We start from the raw sequence: 22868 nt of genomic DNA, 5'->3' as shown, positions 1-22868 counted from the left end.
TACTCTAGATGAAATACAATTAGATGAGCAGTTTTAAAACATGTGAAATTAAAACTTTAACAATTGCCTTTAAAATGATTGTTGCTCTAATGGCAAGACCCTGAGCCATTACCATTTACTGTTGAATTGGTGAACTGGGGGTTTTCTGTGCGTGTTAGTTGATTTTTATAGCTGTGTCTAGCAGGAGTTTTTGTATGCAATATTTCTGGGAGACGGGGTTCTGAGTTGCTCAACCAGTATACATACTCGCTGCAAACACAGATACCATGATCCAGAAATTATCACTTGCTGAGTGTGATCGATGTTTCGTAAATGACACTGGTGAGTTGGCAGTGTCATCGGGACCAGGGTCAAGATGATTGTTATTTTCTTAGTCCGCTATTCCACCAGATAGGTCAACTGAGAATAGAGGTAAAGGAGTTTATTTGCCATATGTGCACATGTATGTTGGATTTCTTATTTGTGCTGATCTCTCACTGTGCATAGCACAGTGTTTTCTGGCAAATAGTGAGTCTTGCGGGTTTCCTGGGCTCCTGCAGGCTTACAGTGACACCAGTGAGAGATTCACTGCTCCTCCAGTCAGGGGCAGCTCTCCTAGCAGGTGCTCTGGAGCCCATAGCGTGCCTGAAAGATGGATGGGCAATCCCGAGGAACAGGTCTCAACCTCTCCATTTTCACCTTGCAGTGCAGGAGTTGTTGCTATGACATGGGACCTGAAGCAGTAATTAAATTAAATACTTTCAATATGGTTAAGTACAAAAATAAAAATTATAAAAAATTGAAGAATTCTGTGTAAGATGCATCAGTTAGTTTTGTATATGTTTTACATTAAATGAAAAAAGTAAAAATTATGGCAAATATTCTGTTTCTCATAAAAAGCCAATACTTCTGTAATGTAAAAGGGCTCTTGGAGTAAATTCCAAACATACTGTGACTGAAGTTGAAGAACCTCCCCAATAAAACATTAGGTATTTGCATGTGAAATTTCAAACTTATTAATAAAAATTAGAAAAATAAGCCATCTATAGTACTTGAAGATGACTTTGTATACTGCTGCAGGATGTGCATACTGAAGCTGAACCAGTGGCACAGCAGTTATTACTGAAGTAAAGGTACAGTATTACTAAAACTCCACTGTGAACCATAATACAGAGGAGTAGAGGAAAGCCTTCTTAAACATTATTTTTTTATTTCTGTGCTACGTAGTCCTGATATTTCTGCACACTGTTTACAGTATAATGGGCCTTCTTGTATTTTAATTCTATACATATATCTAGAATGTGTCAGTTTTTGAATATAACTTGTCATATTCAAGCTCTTTCAAGTTACTTTTTATTTAATCTTCATCATTTGGCAGCTTTGAATGTGTTGTCTGTGACTCCATGCTGTCCTTCACTAGCCTGGAGGCATGCCTTCTCTTACCTATGCAAATATTCAAAACCAGCTCGCACTGTGCGAATGCCAGAATCCTCACCACACCAGCTGGCCACTGAGAGGGTTCAGTTCAGTTCAGCTGGGAGGGAGAAGGGACCACAGATGAACATTGTCTGGTGGACATGATTCGTTTTACAACATGGATGTTGAAATTCTCTTTGTTAAAATCGCTAGCCTGGTGCTTTGTCTGATCAGAGATGGACCAGTCTTTTTTTTGGAGTTCTGAAATTACAGAGGAAATGACCCCTTTATGCTGGGGCACACCCACAGGGCATGTACAATAGCTGTTGAAAGAGAGGCTCACAGAGAAGCCCTGTATTGTAGCTTTGTATACCAGCCAAAGGTCAGAAGTCAGAGGTGCATCCCTAGTGCTGTATTTGAGCAGCAGGAAATGAGCATCATTTTCATGTGTATTTAAAATGGAAAAGAGATTCCCTTTCAGCGTTTATTAAAGTATTTTTCACTCCAAAACCTCCAAGGCCTTTCTGAGGAATATTTAGGGTTGGAGCTCTGATTGAGATAAATTTACAGTTTGGTCTGAGATCATAGTTTATTGGGTTTTATGTGGGGTGACTATTTGCTCAAAATTACTTTTGTAAGCTGTTCTGTTGCAGCTATTTAATATGGCAGGATGGAGAACATCATTCATAAATAATTGATAGAACATGCATTTACAGAATGCACTGCAACAAAGATTAGTGTTGGGAAGAGAGGCTAGTTATGACACTTAGTGGTAATAGAGAAATGATTTTCTTTTCATACCAGCTGCAACTGTAATTTAAAATCCAGAGAGAACATTAGCATTGAAATAATTATTCAGTTATAGTCTTTCAGTTTGCATTGTCCCCATTTAGATTTGTAACAGGTAAAGACAACATCTTTTTGGCTGTAATCTTGTCTAATGTGTAGTAAGCGTTAACCCATGGTATCAGTTAATCCATTAAGAAATGCACTCATCTGGCTGTCTTACTGTGACTGAGATTCCCCAAGTGACAGCGCACAACTGGCTCAGCTGTGTCGGAGGGATGTGATTTGTAGGCCAGGATTCTCTTGGCCCCCAGTGAAAAGCAAAGCAAATGCTTATAAGCAAGTTCCTAACCGCAGGTAAAGGAAGGAAATTAGAATGACACCTTCCATGTTTGCAGCTCGTTGGTCAAACATACTTGGGAATAGAGCAGCTAGCAGTGTGGGGACATGTTTCACCATGCAGGTGATATCCTATTCTGGGTATAAAAAATGTCACCTCACAGTTTTAGAAAGAGGTTTTAGTGTGAGGGTAAATTGCTTTAACAGTTCCTATGACAAAAGCTGCCTATAGTTTGAGAACAAAACTGCAGCAATATCAGCCATAATGTTTAAATTGGGAGGTACCTCTTTGACTTATTAATGGCATTTTCACTAGAATAATACCTACTGTATTGAGTTTGGAGATGAATGCCTAAAAGGGTTATTGTACAGGATTGATTAGAGGCACATGGGATGCATATCATGAAAAGAAGACAAAGACATTCTAGGGGCCATCGCAGTATGAAAGGGAACCCTGTTCACCATTTTGGAACTGCACTGTTACTAGTATGATACCGGCCTTGATTAGACTTCGTTGGACAGACCCCTTATAGAAGAGGAGTTGGCATTATCAATCTCTTTTCACCAAGCAGGCGTGGGTGTATAAAGTAGCGCTGCAGTCTGTGAGGTGCGGTTCTGAAGCATGTCTGGGTGTGATGAAATCAGTTTTTAAGCCAGTTGGTGCAGTGGGCGGAGGTCAGATGGTCATTGTGTTTGGTCTGTTTTGCCATATGTTAACTGTATTGTCATTACAATTATATCTTCCATGTTTGGAGTTAATTGCCAAACAATCCTTCAAGAGGAGCAGTTTGTGTAAGAAACTGTGGACAGAACACAATCATGGTAACTTGCATTTGTGATGATGTATTTGTCCCATTGTACCCATCTAGTATGAAGTTGCCAGGCAGCCCAGTTTTTAAAGTGGGAGAAAACAATCCTTACAGTCACAATAGACTACTTATTAGCAGTGTGTAACTTTTTTTTTAATTGTCAGAACTGGGAATATTAATTCATATTGCTCTCAGAATCATGTCGTATATAAACTGTAAGACATGGAGATGGAGGTTCTTGTCTGAAACTACATTCCCCAGAAGGCACTTGGGGATGACCTACGATCCTCAGTCATCTGACTAGTTGGAGGAAGGCATGACATTTAAAACCAAGAAGCAGAGGATTCCAGAGGGCTGCCAATCTATGTTCTTCAAGAAGAGACCAAGGTTTTTTAAATGTATTGAACACGAGGAGAAGAAGGAGAAGCACATGGTCACATATTGCACCTTCCCCACCATATGAGGATTAACTGGTAGAGTATAAAAAAGTTTAATAATTTCTTAAAACTAAAATGTCCAGTGAATCTTCAAATGCTTAATAAATGGACTTTAAAACTGCAGGGTTTGCTGCAAAAGTCACCACCTAAATAAATAAGCATGATAATGTCCAAATCTTTGAACTGTAGAAAAAAATGCCCAAGCTGGAATATTCTTTGTGTAGTGTTTTGTGAAAAAGGTGCTTACTTGGTCTGGGTTTTGTTTGGATTTTTTTACTCCGATCGATTGCTACTTAATAATTTGTTAATGAGGTCTGGTCTAGCAAAAAGACAGGTCACAATACTTTAATGCATTACTGGTTTTCTAAGCACACTGTAATACACTTTCAGTCCTTAAGTTTTGAAAGAAAGAGCTGTAAACATTGTGAAAGTACAGCATGAGGAAGGCAATGTAGCATAAAAATGATTAATGCAGAGTCTAAGTATTTCCCATTAGGCATTGTTTTTTTTCTCGTTCAATATCAGACAGTTTAATGCCCTTTAAGAATTGCTTCAAGCAAGTCTGTGGTCTGGAGTTCTAGCTGGTTGTGAAGCTTCAGCATTAGGCTATGTCCCTTAGCGTATGAGGAAAAGAATAGGAACAGCACTTACAATCCAGTAAAAAGATTTTCTGAAAGTTATAATGAATATGGTCTCAGATTAAAATAGCAGATTCAGAGACCCAATTAACTCTTTCTCTTGTTTATCTTTGGGGTTCTTTCTGGTCTGTTTGAAGTGACAAACCTGAGCAATTTGAAAATATTTGCAGTATGAGAAAGAAAGTGACAGTGCTCGGAAAAGCACATTTTCTTTTTAAGGGGCGCAATGTGGGTGTTCTTTGTAGACTTTGCTTTGTGGAATGGATGTTAAAAACAGTTAATGAATGGTGAATGCTGGACCTTCTGCTCCTACATGAGGTAAGGTTCTTTTTCCCCAAATCTATACATAGATCCTGAGACCCCATTATTATCTATGCTTAGCAATTGCTTTCAAATGCTATGAATTTAGGCTACAAATCAATCATTGTTTTATTTATCTCTAAACAAAGTCCAAATCACCATTTAAGTTGACCTATGGTAATTATCGTGGTTCTCTGTGGTTTTAATATTCACTGGATTGAGAAGTGTCACAACTTTTTTGTAAACTGTACATTTTCAGTGTGTATTTTGTAATTACGAGCCTTCCCTAAAATGGTATGGATCAGTTGTTTGGGTTTCACTGAAGTATAATGAGCTTGCATTTTAAAGTGCTTTCACAAAAGCAAAATGTAAAATTAAGGAAGATCTTTAATTAGGCCAGATTGTACAAGCCGTGTTTAGCCGGCACGCCAGTTTGAACACCCATATACTTGCAAAAAGTGTTATATGGTCTTTAATGACTGTGTGGTCATTAACTCACATCTCCTTCAAAAGTCCTCCTATAGGTCAAAATCTTAGTTCACCAATCTGGGGAAATTGGTTTTGGAAGGTCAGGTCAAGATGGAAGAGAACACACACACCTTTTGTAGTAGCAACCTGGTTTTCTTTGGTGCTGGGATGAAGATTATTAATGACCATATCATTAACATTGCAAATAATATTTATCAAGATATCAGTTCAAATACTGTTAAAAGAGTTAAAAAATACTGTTTTAAACAGTTCTAATAACTGTTAAAAAATAAACAACCAGGTATTTGGGAAACTAAAATGTGGCCATCTCTAGGATTAGTGATTAGCATCTCCTGTAAAGTCTGCTCAGAAATTTTGATTTTGAGTCAAAATAGCTGCTGAAAACTGAGAGGTGGAGCACCTTATTTCATAAATATAGAATTTTAGTGCTTGCATTTGTCTTTCACCTTAAATAAGCCTGTGGAAAAGTTATAAGACAAAGTAAAGATGCTTTTATTAAACTTGTTAATTTGTCTGATCAGTGAATCTGCAAATTACCTTTGTTAGATTTCCAAGCAAGGTTGAAAATAGGATGAAGGTGACCCTTCATAGTTTATTCTGAAAGTCCATTTGTGAACACTGTTGGTTATAGCCTTGTTCAGTACTATATATGTTTATAATCTGAACACTGACTCCTACATTAAGGTTATGTTAAATTAATACATGGAAGTTGCAGTATAATAGAACATTGATTCTCATACGTCTGTATCGTACATTTCACCCACGAAGGTAACTTGCATTTACAATTTGCAGACAACTGGTAAAATATTTAATCTGCTGTTGCTCACATTTGAGATTTACAGGTCTCTGACTGCTTCAATGGAGCAGTACAAAGACATTAAACTTTCAGACATGGTTTGCCACCAAATTATCCATCATATAAGGATGCAGAACCTCCAAATGCAGGGGCATTTCACATGTAAACATATGAATTAAAGGCAGAGCTGAGCTCAATCCCAGGTGGCATATTGGAAGAAAATGTGAATCTGATATTAAGGTGACTATCTTATTTTGTCCTCTGTCAGGGACTCAGTGTAAGCATGTATTGTCAGTATGTAGTTATTGTTATTTACTGCTGGGTCTTTCAAATCCTGTGGATTCCCCATAAATCCTTCAAGCTGTCCTGCTGTGATCCTTATGAGAACTTGCATTGACACATCAATAAATTCCTTTGACAAGGGCGATATGTAAAATCAATATCAGTTTACCAGCTAGGCTTCTCGAGGCTGTCGTGTTAGTTCACCTAAGGCTCCGCACATTTCCCGTAGCTGAGTGATTTGCTAGATTCAACTACAAAATATGTACAGTACATGGTCTATTGTATTTGGCACCAGGCATGGAATCGTGGAGTTAGGAAGCCTCACACTGGTTTATTCAAACAGCATTATGGACAGTGTACGGTAGAAAACTGCAGAAGAGTTTAAATATTACATAGTTAAATATGTATAAATCAAGACTGAACTTGATTTCATCCTAACAACTGTAGCTCTACAACAGCGTAGTACATTTTGCTTTTGTGATCATTTGGATTTTTAATAGGATTTAACTTCATGGAAAGATATCATAATCCACATCTGGAAATCATGTGTAGCAAACTTATAAATAAAAATGTTAAATGCTGTAACGGGCAGGACACTGTACAGTTACAACTGCAGAGCATTATACAAAACAGATGGTAATTATCAATAAAAATTATATAATGATTGTAAGAACAATACTCTTCTTCAATGCATCGAATTCTAAAATATTCACAATTATACAGAGCTTTTAAGGAGACTGAGAATTTCTAAAGTCTTAAAGTAAGCAAGAATTTAAATGATCTCATAATCAGAGAGGTTTAATAACCTATAAGAAAAACAATTTAAAAACTATAATAATTTAAACGATGTTTCAACCTGTGTCATAGCCATATCACTATTCACTAGTAATAACACCCAAGATTAAGTGATCAAGATTAAGTACCATTAAGTGAACTGTGAGGTTTATGGAGTGTTTTCATCAAAATTTGACTTAACCTGCTCGACTGAGAGTTAACCTCTTGGCCGCAGGACGAGGAGGCTGGGACCCCCTGCAGAGCGAGAGGTGACAAAGGGGCAGCTGCAGAGGTGGAGATGGGGTGGAGGTGCAGAAAGACGTATACGAGGCAGAGAAGTGGATCATGTGTATTGTTTTATCATGTTTAGGTGAGGAAATGACATCAGGACTGATTGCGAATTACTGACAGCCGAGTCTGATTGAACTCATCCCTCCCAACCTTTCATTATAAACTCCATCAGTAATTTCTACCACGATGGCGTCTACATTATCCTTTGTTGAACTGTACTGCTGAGATTCGGTCTTGTGTCAATATTATACTCTCCAGCTCTTGACTTCGTAATAGTCCTCCATAATACAGGTTCAGACATCAAAAAATCACTTGGCTGCTGAGCAGCTACCCTTCAAGGCTAAAATATATTTGAGTTTTTATGATAAACAGGGGACCTGTTGGGATGGCTTTATTTTCTACTTCAGGGACTTCCCTGAGCTAAAAGACTGGGTGGTTGAAGAGTTGGACTTCTGCCATGTATCACAGGTCTGAACATCTTCTTCCTGTTGGTTCTTAGCTTTTTTGCAAGAGCTTTGTTTTGAACGCATGTGACCAGCATACATGCACAGTCTGGCTACGTAGATGATATAGATGTCAATTTTCTTATTATGTTTTGCCAAACAAAAAACAAAGCTGAAAGTAATTTTTTATTTCTTTTGTGACTTCATTAGTTGATTTTTTTTATTACTTCCATGCCACCTTTGATCTTGCATTTATAAAGAGGTTTTATATCTCTCATTACAGGGCTGTAATGGGCCTGAAATCCTTTTTTATTTTTTGATTTTCTGGGGATATTTTCGATACCCTAACTAACTTTCAGTGGTTAATGTTCTCTTATGATTTGAAAAATTGTCAAGCCATTTAAGATTGAGATGTAATTGTGTAGTAAACAACAAACATGTTTGGGTCTTGCACAAATTATATGGAAGAAGATTTATTTAGTGCCAGAAAGTTCTAACTAACATTATTACTTTAATGAAAAATTAATACTTGTACTTACAATATATACTTTATTGTACGTATTGCTGTATTGTACACCTAACACCAGGCATAGACATAAATGTTCACTGAATTCAATGTATCCAAGTCAGTTGACTTCTGTGGACATTAAGGTTGTTTACAAGAGAGACAAAGTTCAAAATAGCAGTTTTAGGTAGCGTCAAAGAAATGCAAGATATTGTACACATTTTGTGACCCCATAGTTAAGCAAATCACTAATTGAGTACAAGGAAACAGTTAACAATTAAAGTTTACAAAGCTATTAAGAATGGAAAAAGATCAATTCAGTTAGACTGTTGCTCTTTAGGACTGGAGTTCAAGAATGCTGTTCTAATCTAAACAGCCAAGATTTGCTAAAATAGAAGACATATAGATAAGACCAGTGCAAAATGCATCAGTTTAAAGTTTTATTATCCCCTAGAGAAAATTTGTTTTTTGCTCCAACAAAACAGTAAAATGAAAACAACAGTCACCAAGAAGTTCAGGACACGCAAGATTTCAGGAAATGAGCAATTATTGTATATTGTTTATCAGTAATATTTCAGAGGAGATAAACAATTTCTTAAGTCTATTTCCATTGAACCAAGGGGCATAAAGGTGTCACCAAGATGGTTAACTGTAAATTCACAGAGGAGGAGGTGTGACAGACATTTTATAATGCCTTTAGCCTTCTTTAGAAGCCTGTGTTTTTAGAGTGGTTAATCTCCAATGATTTTGGTACATACAGCTGTTTACTAGATTTCACCATGTATTACAATTTGCTGTACTGATGTTATTAAACCAACAGATAAGACAGCATGTTAAGTCATGTTTAATATTTTTTTGTAAGATAAGTGTTAAAATAGTTCTGTCTACCTTAAAGAACCTAAACCTCCTTACAATACAAAGTGATCAGTAGATGCTTTCTGGGGGCAAGCACCCTCTTAAAGACATACAATGAGATGCAAAGTCCAGAGAGGTTTCTGGTAAGTTAATTTTCAGCATGCTGTGTGTGTGATGATGAAAGCTAAAAATACATTCTGCTGTAGTTCTTCTTTTAGTGGAAACTGGGATTATTCTCTTTAGAAACTTCTTTTAAATATTATTGTAAGTACTGAGGATGAAATTCCTTTTCTGTTTGCTCTGCTGTAAGAGTAGCTTTTTGAAGGACAGCATCATATTACAGTACATACGCTGTTACCATGTATTACCAATATAAACATATATTACCAAGAATCAGGATAGATTATAGGATAATTTGTGGCACCAAACAAAATGAGATGCCAACTCATTGTTTTATAAGCATAGATTGCTGTTTAATTTGCATAGTAATATTAAGTGGTGTCTGTTAATGTCATATCTGATATTAATGAAAGTTGAGTAACAATTCAATTTAACAATCTTAAAATACTCTTTAGAAAATTATAGTTTACTGCAATTCCTATAAATCCTAAAAGTCTTAAAGTATTGAGCTATGCATAAACTATCCCTGTCAACCTGTCTTTGGTACTTGCTATTACTTTTTAAACAAATATTGAATTTTATTCAGAATCTTGGCATCTTGTGAGATTTCATAACTGTGAAATTCAAGGAAACTCAACTACACCAAGACATACCCTTGACTGAAGGAAGGCCTACTGGTATTAATGGCTGTGAGCCATAGCTTCAGTTGTAAAAAAGCAGGGGTTTGGAATAGAAGGATATTGAAATGGGATAAGTGATTTTGCAGAATGCTTTGGTAGCCACAAATTCAGAGTAAATGCACTCAAAATTGCTTACATTGAAGAATGTATATAGAATTAAGCTAAAAGTCACAGAAACCCACAATGAAATGTTTGTACACTGCACCTTTATTATTAAGTGTTTTCCTTAATTTGCAGCAATTTAGGAGGGAGACAAATTACATTTGTCTTTATTTGTCACTGCAGCAGTACATTAAAGGCTTTTTATACAATGTGTGGCACTAATTGGGAAAAGCTTTGTTTTTCATCAATTTTAAGCATATTAGTTGCTTGACTTTGTGAACAGTTTTACTCTCCAAGACAGGGATTCAGTCCAATAACCTGCAGCTTGTAAGTCAGAAAGCTACACTATGCGTCTGCCAAAGAGGAAATTCCCAGTTAACTGGCCTCACCACAAATGTCTTACAAGTATACCTGCTGTTTCTCTTGCATATGTGCAAAATTGACCCAGCCAGTTACTGTTCGGCTGCCAAGGAGCCAAGAGGAGACATACATAGAATTTTGTTATGGAAGTTTTGCCAAATAACTTGTTGGTAACAGATCAGACATTGCCGTGTCCCTGCTAAAGAAGGGACTATTAGTTACTGAGTTTCTAATCAGTGTCTTTTTAGACAGAAAGACATACTGCAGGCCTTTGTGGCCAGAAAATTACAAAATTAATACAGAATTAAATTTGTCAGTGTTCCTGTGTTGTTTTTATTTGACTATGCAGTCAGAAATAAAAAATCATGTTAGTAATCAAGTTAAGTCATTTAGATTTATGTCACTCAGATCCCAGATCTCAGAAACCTAGCAGAAATCACACTAAGAATGTGATAAATGGCTGTGAAAAAAAACAGCTGAATACAGTCAAGTAGAAAATTGTCTGAGAGTGCATTGACTGTAAAAAGAACAGAAGAAGCGGCAGTCTGGTATAATGAACATAAACAGGAACTCAGGAGGTTAAGGAATCGTATACTGACCCTGAAACTGGAAGTGTGCTGCTCCAGCTATTGAAAAAGTATTGACTTCTCTTGTAATGTAAACTAAATGTGCTGAAGGAGAAACTTGGCAATTGTATTGTATTGATAGATTGGTACTTAACCTAAGGTCAACTAAGTACTGTGGTAGATTATTAAAAAACCTGAAGGAGTTTCTTGCTGTAATTGTATGTCAACAACCTGTGAGGAACAATTAAAATTAATATTTTGATACATTTCCAAAAAAACGAAAGCATTTAAAGATACGTTTTATTTAGTGAAAACAAAAAGTGTATCAAAGGATACCTTTTGCATATGTTATTACTGTTATTTGTAGTGTCAAGACATTTGCTGATGGAAATGCTGAACTGTGTTTTGATGTGGAATATTTGAAAAGATTCAAACATTCCACATCAAAACACATTATTATTATTATTATATAACTTTATAAACAAAGAACTGCAGGATTACTATAGAACAATTTATTCTGTGATATTTTATTATACTATACTGACTTTATTCTTATTTTGAAAATGTCTACATCTAGTACTTAGTATAGATATATGTGGAATTTTAATCGGGGAAAAAAAGGAAATTCTGAACTGCTAGCTGAGCTGTAATGTGTGACGGGTGAGGAGACTTGTAACTCTTGTATTAGGGCTTAATGTTTTGATATGTTAATGTACAAGAATCTACTGGTTTGTTCTTCAGCTTAACCTAGGCTTTTAATTGCAATTACGGATTTGTAGTGCCTGTGCTCTGTATTGTTTTTGCTCACACTTATGTCTGTCAACCTTGAAGAATTGTTATCTACTGAAATAGGCCTCTAGCAATAGGCCACCACCTTTCTCACACTCCTGTATAACTTAAGAGTCCCAAGACAGAAGGATCATTCTAATCACATGGTGCTGGTGTGTTGTGGTGGTTTTAAAGACCAATAAGGACTCATCTCGGGTCTTCAGTACTATCATTTTGTTTTAGGTTCAAATATTCTCGGAGGAGAAAAGTTATCTAAAATGTTGAAGGGGCAAAAACAGCTTTCAAAAAGAAAAAAAGTTAATTTGGAAAAAATGAGGAGGTTCTTCCCCAGATCCACATTATTCCGACCGGTTATTATCCAAAGCAGAGAAAAACGAAAACTCTGCTTAAATATCAAAGGCTTTTCACGAAAGGACTCCTAATGTCCCGAGGCAGGTTGGGTTTACCTACTGTACGTCCACGATATCCTCACCCGCAGACACCTGCACCATTTCCTTCAATGTCTCTTCCACACCGAAGATCACTTTCTGTTTCTTCCTTTCCATCTGCGGGTTTTTATATCTGTATCCTCACTACGCAATATCCCGTGTGGACTTTAAAATCCTCATGCTCACCTATAAGGCTCTGCATGGCTTGGCACCTCAATACCTGTCTGAACTATTGCCGTCCTACTCCCCACCTCAGAACCTTCACTCCTCTAATTCTGCTCTCCTTACTGTCCCCTAAGCCCATCTACATTGTATGGGTGACAGGGCCTTCTCCTGTTACTGTATGCCCCCAGGCTCTGTAACTCTCTGCCCAAGGATATCAGAGAGTCACCTTTTCTAAACTCCTTCAAATCCAAACTCAAAACCTTCTTCTTTAGAAGAGCCTTTACTCAACTGGTTCCAGTCTTTACCCCTCTGCTTCTACAATACTTAGACCACCATCCACGGTCTCCTCTGTGTGTTGTAATTTGTGTTTTATCTTGTGTATTCTTCTTATTGTTGTTGTCATTCTATAAAGTGCTTTGAGAAGACACCGTTAAAGGTGCTATATAAGATAATGATTATTATTATTATTATTATTATTATTATTATTATTATTACGCGACCATCTCTTCATACTTACGGTTTTAAAGATGTTGAAGTGAAGACTGCTGCAAAGTACCTAAAAATAAGTAGTAAACTATGAAAAAGTTTCACTAATTTCCAATGCAGATAAAGAATCTTCACCATCAGATTACTTCAGTTACCCACAAGACGTTATTGTGTACATCACCTTCTCAGAAGACAAGACAGCCATTTGGGAACCTAGAACAAGGTAGCATCTGATTTACCTGGTTCCTTTAAATAGCAAGCCTGAAAGAATATTGGAAAGATTCGCCAGGAAAGCTGATAATGATTGTTTATCTCCAACTGCCTTTCACGGGAAAGGGCAATGAGTGAGGGAAGAATGTGTCAGTTCTGTGCTGGGTAGTTTTACAAGAAAAAATATTTGTTTTACATACGATTCAGTCAGTCAACTGTTTAGCTTAGCTGTTTTTATAATACATGTACTTACTTATGTAAAAGCCTGCTGTTATCACTCTCGGGTATTTTTTCCTGTAGAAGCATGGCATCATATGGTATAAAGTATGTACCATATGATATATGAGATCTTTTTATTGTTAAACAAATATTTTTGTTAAATAAATTAGAATTGTAAATCATAGCATCAGTGTTCTCTATACCAGATGCTTAAATGAGTGAGCTGCCACATTGTGTGCCCTAGTTTTCTTCTTGGGAAGATTTTGTTGTCACAGTGATTAGTTATCTTCTACAACCTGTTGTAGCTGCTTAATTATAGATTCATCAGTTTTCTCAACCAGACAAATAGTGGAAAGTATAGTTTTAGGAAAGAATAGGAAAGAAAGTATTAGGTAAGAAATGACTACTGCTGCCCTCTCAAACCTCTGATGACTAGGTGAGATATTTAGATTTAGAGCCCTCCTGTGCAAATCATTAATTACCAATTGATAATTTTTAATGTATATCATTCAATTATATGACATGACTGAAATACATATACTGTATATTAAATATATATTATATGAAATAACCCGACCCTGTTCAAAATGTGTATTTTGCTTGCTTTCAGACGTTAACAGATTACAGAGGTCTTTAGCAAAATTAACTTTACACACATTTTAATTACGCAAGCATTACAGTTTCATAAACATTTACTGAAATAGTCTCTTGTCCAAGTAAATATTTTATAATTTTTTTAAAGATTACACAAGGATAAATTCCTTAGCTCCATAATAATAATAAAATTAAGAATGTTTGAAATGTCTTATTAATTTATTCAGATGATTCTTACAGTATGTCAAAAGCAATACAGAGCTCCTAACCACTCTTTCACATTGCTGTCTACATTTGCAGTTATTGAGCTGTTAAGATTGTATGATAGGTGATTTCTAGTACACTAGAAATTGGTTAATTAGTTCATTAGTTTACATCAAAGAACTCCTGGAGATAGAAACTGGAGAAATACCTATTTCAACGCAGGATCCTGACCATCGAGGGAAACTAGTTTGCTAAATAATCATCGCATCCCTGCCGGAGAAAAAAAAAATAAGTTTATTGCAGCAAATTACTTTGGCTGGAAAACATAATTTGGGGTTTAAACAGATTTAAAATATCTCAAGGCTGTTTTAAAAAGTGGGGTTTCATTTCTGTTGACTTGGTTGCACTGTCTGAGCTATTTGCATTTTGAAATGGCTCAAGGATGTTAATCTTCAGAATCAACAGTGGAACAGGAACCAGTGGATGCTGGGTAAACTTCCTGGAAGTCCAATTATAAACTGAGATCAGGGGGGCCCTTTTTTACACAAAGGGTTGTGGGAGTCTGGAACAAATTACCAGCTCACGTTGTTGAGGCTGACACACTGGGTGCTTTCAAGAAACATTTGTATGAGATCCACAAATCGGTTATGTACAAGCAACTAAATGAGTTAGATAGTCCAAATTGCCCGCTGTCATGTGTAATGGTTTTTGTAAATCATATGTTCTTATAAATCAAAGCAGCCCTATAAATAAAAATGCAGACTATAGTATTGTCCTTAATACAGTCTAACATTTTAGTTTTCACTGTAAAACAGCATTACAAATTCACTCTATTTTATTGTGACTTGAAAAAGTTGTTTTGCTTTATTTTTTGTATATGCATTCATTGTTCTTCATAATAAAGTAGATTCCCTTTTCCATCATTTTGTTTTTGGTGTTGTAGAAAATTATCGGATAGTGAAAGGTGAATGAGAAATGATACAGACAGTGTGGTATGTCTTGCCAGCCTTTATTAAACATGACATTATGCCTGTCTGCAGAGCTAATTGTAAACAGCTGGAAGGGTGAGCCCTCTCATAGCAAATAATATGAAAAAAACTCAGCCTGTCAAAACATGCCTTCAAAAATCAAAATCATTTGACAAGGCATTCGCTTTCCACTTGCAGTCCAAGTAAATCTGATTCAAAGCGTACTCTTGAAACTCATTATGCATAAAAACTAAGAAGTATTCTTTTACAGTTGCAAGAGTTTTGTAAAATCTAAACTGCTATTACTTTGCAGGAAGCTGTTTTTTATTAAATATTTTAAGTGTAAAATGCAGGGTGTTTTTGTTACCACGAGGATGAGAAAACATTCATCGAGAGTTTGCTAAGTGGTTTGTTTTAATTCCAAGAAGTTTATGACCGGATTTTTCAACTGATATGTCTGTTATCATCTGACATCTTTTAATCCAGAGTAGATCACATTTCCTTCTGAATTGTGCACTCATAAAAGGTGCATTTCACCTTAATCTGTCAGACTTTTTTGCAATTTGCTTCCATTTCACTTAATTAAAAAAATGGATGTCACTGAGATTATTGCAGCATTTGGATCTGCACTTCTCTCATGTAACAAATATTGATAAATGCAGTTGATTTTCTACCTTGGCCTGGTCACAGAGGCAGCTTTGTCTATGGGAACACATGACTGACAGCTGTTTCCACTGTGTCTGTCTCTCAGTGTGGGGTCACATGAGCAGGAAAATCACAGTTGGCAATGTAGCAACATGCAGGCAACAGACTGATAGGATCCAGCAGCAGCCTTTCCTTTATTGCCCTGAAATAATGGAAAACGGTGAAGCCAGACCACTCTGCTGCTGCAATAATGGCAGAAGATTTGCTGAAAGAAAAAAACCACAGAAGTTGAAAAGTCAAACTTTTGAAGTTTAAAGCTCGGTAATTGCAAAACAGAAAAATAATGCCCAATAAATCATTTGTCCCAAGAAATCACTGTGTTGCACACAGAGAATAATTGAGTTCTAATATGATAAGTAGTGTATGTAAGGACTTTCAAAATAATAACACATATAGTTTAGCTTAATTGTAAGCTATTCTCATTTCATGATCACAAATACATATTTCTTAACCTTAAAGTAAAAATAATTTTTCACCTTGCTGTCCCAATAGCTTTTGAGGACACTAACACCAGCCAAAGAGGAATTTACAGTAGTATAACTGGAATTGCTTTTATTTTAGGGTAAGTAGCAATTTGCCCTTAAATTACTTAAGAAAGGGTTAAGCTGCTCCAGGTTTGCATGTCTGTCCATTCTTTCTTCTAGCTGCTTCATCCAGTTCAAGGTTGCGGGGGAGACAGAGCCTGTCTCAGCAAGTAACACGCACAAGGCAGGAACATCCTAGTCCATTTCAAGGGCGACACAGAAACAGAGACGCACCAGTTAACTTACAAGTATGTCTTTGGACTGTGAGAGGAAACTTGTGCAAAACTGAGGAGAACATACAAACTCCACACAGATAGTACCCACATTGGGAATTGAACCCAGGGTCCGAGCGCTGTGAGGCAGCAATGCTGACCACTGCGCCTCTTTGCTTGACTTCTTCGTGCTGTGTCCTGAAATTTGTTAGCACCTTTCTTATTTTGCATGGGGCAGCGTAGCATGGAGGGTTAGTCCTTTGATTTTTAATTGGCAAGCTGTGGGTTCAGATCTCAGATCTAAAATGTACACAGTAAATAATGTATAAACTCAAAATTCATATCATATTCAGAGGAAAGGAGAACTTCTGAGAGTGGAAAAACAAGCTTGAGGTAATATTGTTTATCCAAAATGTTTTTTATACTGTATATATTTGATATTTACCTAACCTCTGGGTTCCTGAGCTCCAGTGCCAAAGAAACAAACTTTGGTTTATTTGACTGATCATATCTTAAGTAACATAAAATCAGGAAAAGTGTGTTCTATTGACAACTAATTTTTCTCAGGTTCCTGGAGGATATTGGGGGTGATTATTATATATTTTAATGTGAATTTATTAAAATGTGAAAATCTGTCTCCATTGTTTTAATGCTTTTTACAGTTGATTTCCTCTGTGTTAAAAAATAGTATTAAAATGACATTGATATTCTTTCTTTGAATTCATATTTTTAAGTTAATTAAAATTAATTATCTGGAAGGTTATAAGACCTTATATTTTTGTTTTAGACAGTCACTTGTCTTGCCAAACTTTAGTTTAGCACTAATTTGATTTGTTTTTTATCAGGTGGAACATTGTTTTAATTTATAACAGAATGCTTCCAACTAAGTCATCTTTAAAATAGTTTTAAATAAAGTCACAGCTCCAACATCAAATCAAGCTAAATATTATTTAATTATAAGAAAGTGTGCGCTTGATAATTTGATTATTACAGATGTTATATAAGATTAAAGGCAAAACACTTTTCATTAATCATTTGTCCCTAAATAAAATGCAGGCAAAGTTCTCATGATACTTAAACTTCAACAAGAGGTGCAATAGTATTAAATCAAGAAGGAAAATGATGCTTAAAGCAGTTTTTTTTCTGTTAACGCTCACAACAGACCCATGACAGCATAATCTCAACCCTTGGCTTTGATTTATTATTATTTTTGTACCTAAACCTCATTGCACGGTGGGTTGAAACCAGGGGCTCTGTTACTGTATTGTTAACTGCAGTATATCATAATTCTGTAAAACACTGTGTAGCAAATGGCCGCAAAGGCACTATAGCAAGTAAAAGATTGATACTCCATGAATTAATTTTGATAATGTTGTTCTAGATTTTGTTGATACATTTGATGATGACTGGGGAGCTGAGTATTATAAATATAGCTCCTACTGTTAATAATAAGTGCACAGAAAGTGTCTGGAAGTCTTTAAATCAGTGTTCTATAATCCTGATATAAGTACTGTATATTATAAGTGACCTGATTCTAAAAAGTGACAATGCTGGTAAAGCACTGATGAGTTCAGCAGGTAATGCATCCAATTAAGAGACCTCTGGTCCATGTGGTGTGAAGAATATTCATGTTTTGTTCACATTTACTGTAGATCTTTAAATTGCTTAATTCAACAAATGACCTATTTAGTTGGTCACAAACAAATTGTTCTAAGTTTGTTAAACTGTCTTAGTTTTAGTTACTGGCTCTTAAAACCTGCTGGGTTTTGGCTCTATAGGACAGAGTTCTCTCCTTTGCACTTAGTAAAATGTATTTAAAGTAATTTAATAATTGATATAATAATTAGTTTTCTGAGTGATTTTGAATTTAGCTGTGCTGTGGAAAAGCCTAGGGTGGCTATGCCATCTTTCCCTTGTTTAGTAAGGAAGGAGGAATAACAATGACCATCGGACCAAGAAAGCTTTCTCACAGAGATATGCGAAATATATATGAATATATACAATATACCATATATATATGATGTATGTATATATGAAACTCTGTATGAATGCAATATATTATACTTCGAAATAACCACAAATCTATCGCAAAAGGCACCCAGGACATACTGTATGAATATAAAAATCATGATTTCCTTAAAACAATTTAAATATTTTTAATTGAGTCAGTTTCCATATATTCTCATCTTTGGTGTTCCCTTTTTTGAGGGTACAGGGTTCGAATGGTTTAGTAATCATCATCAGTTTTTCTTTTGTCCAAGTAATCCCCTAGTGAGAGGGACAGGACATGTAATGAGAAACATTCATGTCCCTTTTTTCATGGCCTGCATTGTCTGAAGTAGGTCCACATGCCCATACTACTCGGTCAATTAAGTCCACTGCAGAGACATTTGCACGCTTATACAGTGAATCATACAGATCCAGGATTGTGCTCCAGAACATAATTTGATAGTGAAGTAGCACAGGATATGAAAACACACTTGAAGTCTGACTCATGTGTAATATAATTGTCTGTTATTCTGTAGGGTAACTACTGTATAGGACCTTAAACTGTGAGTCATCTGCTTCCATAGCTCCTAATGCAGCTAGTAGGTAATATATTTTTAGTAAGTAGTGCAATGCAAGAAAATACAGAGATTAGGAAAAATACTGATATTAAGTTTGTGAATCTGTAAGGAACTTTGATTGTAAAGGTCTTATTTCATGATGTCCTGTCTTTATTAAAGATGTTTTACAATAGATATGTGATTACATTTGTCACCGTTATAAAATGAAGAAAAGATGAAGAAAAGGAATTGGAATTCCGTAATTCTTTTATTTAGTAAGTAATGGTCACCTTCTACTTTTGTTTTTTCCTTGTAGGAAAGTGACAACTTATGGTGGGATGCCTTTGCAACAGAGTTTTTCGAAGACGATGCCACATTAACTCTTTCATTCTGCTTGGAAGATGGACCAAAGAGATACAGTAAGGGATAATGAGTTTCTGCATCCGAAGTTTCTGACCAAGCTGAGCACAAAGAGGAGAGAGCTTTTCTGTTACACTAAAGAGCAACAGCATGATTTAACAATACAAAAAGAAAATTATATACAGTAGCTTTTTGAATGGATAGTTTCTAGAATAGTTCTCTCTGTTTTGTCCTTCTTGTAATTCCCTTTTTTATCTATCAATTCAGACATTTGAGGGGCCATTTGAAATAGTGTTTTAAATCCAAGGTGAAAGAAGCAATAGAAGCACGTTAGTACCATGAATACATTTGCTCTTTTTCACAGTGCAGACATCTTTTGGATCGTGATCAAACAATAGTCGTGATTTTGTTGCTTTTTTCCAGCACAGGTTACTCTTTTACCAGCAGAAGTTTAATAAATTACATTTCTTACATTTTTTTAAGACTGTGTCGCAACCACACGTTAAGTAAGACTATGGCAGAAGGTCTCCTATCAGGATAGGTTTTTCGCAGTTTGTGTTTCATATTGTGGCTGTAGCACAAGCAGTAAGCCATGATATCTGGGCATTTGTTGTGTGCTGGAGGTTTTTGCCAAGGTGATTATGGAGTAGAATGCAGAGAGAGCTAAAGGGATCAAACCACAGCAGAGCACTTGTGAGGCTTTTTTCACAGATCTGTTTTCCTTTCAATTGTTTTGTGCAGTCTGATAAAAGGCGCTCCACACAGGATCTGCCAGACCCAGATTTGACTAACACAATCTTCAAAATTCAGCATGAACTAGCACAGCTGTGTGCACAGTGAAGTAGGGAAGATGATACTGTAACATTCAGTATTTTGAGATCCATCAAATGCACAGTTTTCATATTATGTGAATTTTTATTTCTCATATATTGTATTTTTTGCAGTTGAGTTACTTTATATATATATACTATATATAATATACTATAATGTTTTATAATAATTTTCTAATTGTTTTGTGAATATAATACATTATGCTTCATAACATGAAAGAAAATAGATTAGTATTTTGTACATTTATAGTTAATATGATGATCATTGTGTCCAGCAACTGTATCACCCTGCAGCTCTCAAATAGCAGCCCACTGAAGCTAACCAGGTGTGAGCCTGGTCTGTACCTGAATGGGAGACTCCTGGGAATCTATGGTTGCTGCTGGGAGTGGTGTTAGTGGGACCAGAAGGGGGCGCCCACCTCATGGTCTGTGTGGTTCCTAATGCCCCAGTATAGTGACGAGGACACTATACTGTAAAACAGGCGCCGTCCTTCGGATGAGACGTTAAACCGAGGTCCTGACTCTCAGTGGCCATTAAAGATCCCTGGGCATTTCTCGATAAGAGTAGGGAGTTATCACAGTGTGCAGGCCAAGTTTCCCCCCCCTCTGCCTTTACCGTGGCCTCCAAATTGTCCCCATGTATGACTGGCTTGCACTTGCCCTATGAAGGACTGGTGCCCCGTCCAGGGTGTACCCTGCCTTGCGCTCGTTGCTTGCCGGGTAGGCTCCGGCTTCACGCGACACCATATTGTACAGTATAAACCGGTTTGGCAAAACATGATAATGATAATCACATGATAATCATTAACAAGAAGCAACAAAACACATTTTCGTCTTCTTCTGAGTCCCCTCCTTTGCTGAAAATGTATTGTCCATGGGAACAAAGCAATAATTGCGTTACTTCTTAGGAAGAAATTGTTATTTCTTAGATTTGTATACGATTCTTTTTTTTTTATTCCTATAATGGCAGCAGGACATAAGATAAGATCTTTGACTCAACAGCACAGCAGTACTTAAGATAGATTCTTGTAGAAAATGGGTTGGTGATAGGAATATCTGAACTATAAATGGCAAAGAACTGTCAGAGCTTTACTGTGTGGTCATACAGATGCAGAGGCTTTAAAGGGATGATACTCAAGCAAGGCTAAATTTGATCCTCACTAGAGGGCTGTGCTCTAACTTTCTTAGTATTTCTTCGTATGACAAAACTAAAACCCTTAGATGCACAGACAAAAGTTTGTAAGACACTCCACAGCTCTTGGTTTGTGAATCTGTAAAATGCTGATGTGATGAGTGAGGAAAAAGTAGTTTAAACTTGTGTATACTAATAATATTAATAATAATAATTCACCTCCCTTTCCACCCTCTATCTTCAATTCTTCCTCTTTCTATGCCCTAATCTTCCCCCTCCCACCCCTCCAAGCTACAGTTTCTTTATACAGTTACATAAATAATATGTATATTTATATATAAATATTTACTATTTGTAAATATCAATTTACAAAACTGCCACAGTTAATCAGTTAATGATGTAAGTGGATTAAAATACTGCATCTTTTGTACATGAATAAATTGAAATCTGCTGACATCCTGTTTAAATGATTGGATGAAAGGAGTATGCAGATGTTTCACAACTATAATGGATACACACAGGGCATATGAGATTCATAGATTTTTAAAAGGCCTTTGAAAAGCGTATGCCATATACTGTAAGATGAGAGTAATGTAATTAGTGGAGTACCACAGGAATCTGTACTAGGACGTCTCTTAAATCTGGAGGATTAATGAACAGTGTAGAAGCAACAATTGAACCATACTAAGACGTTTCAAACACCTGGCAGATGACATTGAGGGTAGACAAGTGCAGGATTTTGCATGTGTGTAGTAAAATCAAAAACTATTAATACAAAATGAGAAACACTGGGCTATAAGAGACTACTTATAAGTGTAATGTAGAGTGCAAATCAAGGGTTGTTATGTTAACATTGTTTAATTAACAGATTTAAAGAATTAAACATTTTGAACAGAGAAGACTAAAAAGTCACCTGATACAAGTATTCAAAATCCTCAGAGTTATAGACAAAGTCAGTGTGCTTGAATTATTCAAAATGAATAGCAAAACACAAACCAGAGAACACAAGTGAAAACTGCATAAAGTGTATTTCAAACTGAGAGCAGGACATACTTCTTTACCCAAAGAGTAGTGGGAGTATTGAACAAGCTATCCAGCCTTGTCATTGAAGCTGGAAATCTGGCTTCCCTCAGAAAAATGGAAGGATGAGATCCTTGGATCAATAAGAAGCTCCCAAACAGTTTGCTAAATAGCCTTTCTTTGTATCCTTTCTTGTGCTCTTATCTGATGTCATCCAAGCCATTTCCACTATGTCCGGTTACAAATTATCTCGATGACACTAAACCACATTCCCAGAGTGTGTTGCATGTTTACTGTGAATCGACATTTAACAGTAGAGTGAGATGGTTTTCCTAAAGAGCTACTAAATTTAAATTTTAAGGTCCTTCAGAGATATTTTAGTTGTATGTGAGTAAGAGAAGGCACACAATGGAACCAATTGGACATATGCTTGATGTCACCATTTCAGTTAAAATTATTCAAATAAACTATTTTCCCCCCTAAAATAACCAATATTGTAACTTCTTGTA

At 36.1% G+C, this 22868-nt stretch overlaps 1 protein-coding gene across 6 annotated transcripts in view; it reads left to right on the top strand.

The window, feature by feature from the left end:
* Positions 1-22868, top strand: part of ldb2a (LIM domain binding 2a) — a 117534-nt gene that overhangs the window by 19889 nt on the left and 74777 nt on the right. For all 6 annotated transcript variants that reach the window (XM_015343986.2, XM_006629170.3, XM_015343984.2 and 3 more), the window contains exon 2: positions 19334-19436. In XM_015343986.2, the coding sequence (XP_015199472.1) occupies positions 19334-19436 (103 nt within the window). The remainder of the gene's footprint in view (positions 1-19333; positions 19437-22868) is intronic.

Source organism: Lepisosteus oculatus, chromosome 1, assembly GCF_040954835.1.
Source record: "Lepisosteus oculatus isolate fLepOcu1 chromosome 1, fLepOcu1.hap2, whole genome shotgun sequence".
NCBI lineage: Eukaryota > Metazoa > Chordata > Actinopteri > Semionotiformes > Lepisosteidae > Lepisosteus > Lepisosteus oculatus.
Note: the sequence above shows the minus strand (reverse complement) of the source record. Positions and strands in the feature narration are given on the sequence as shown.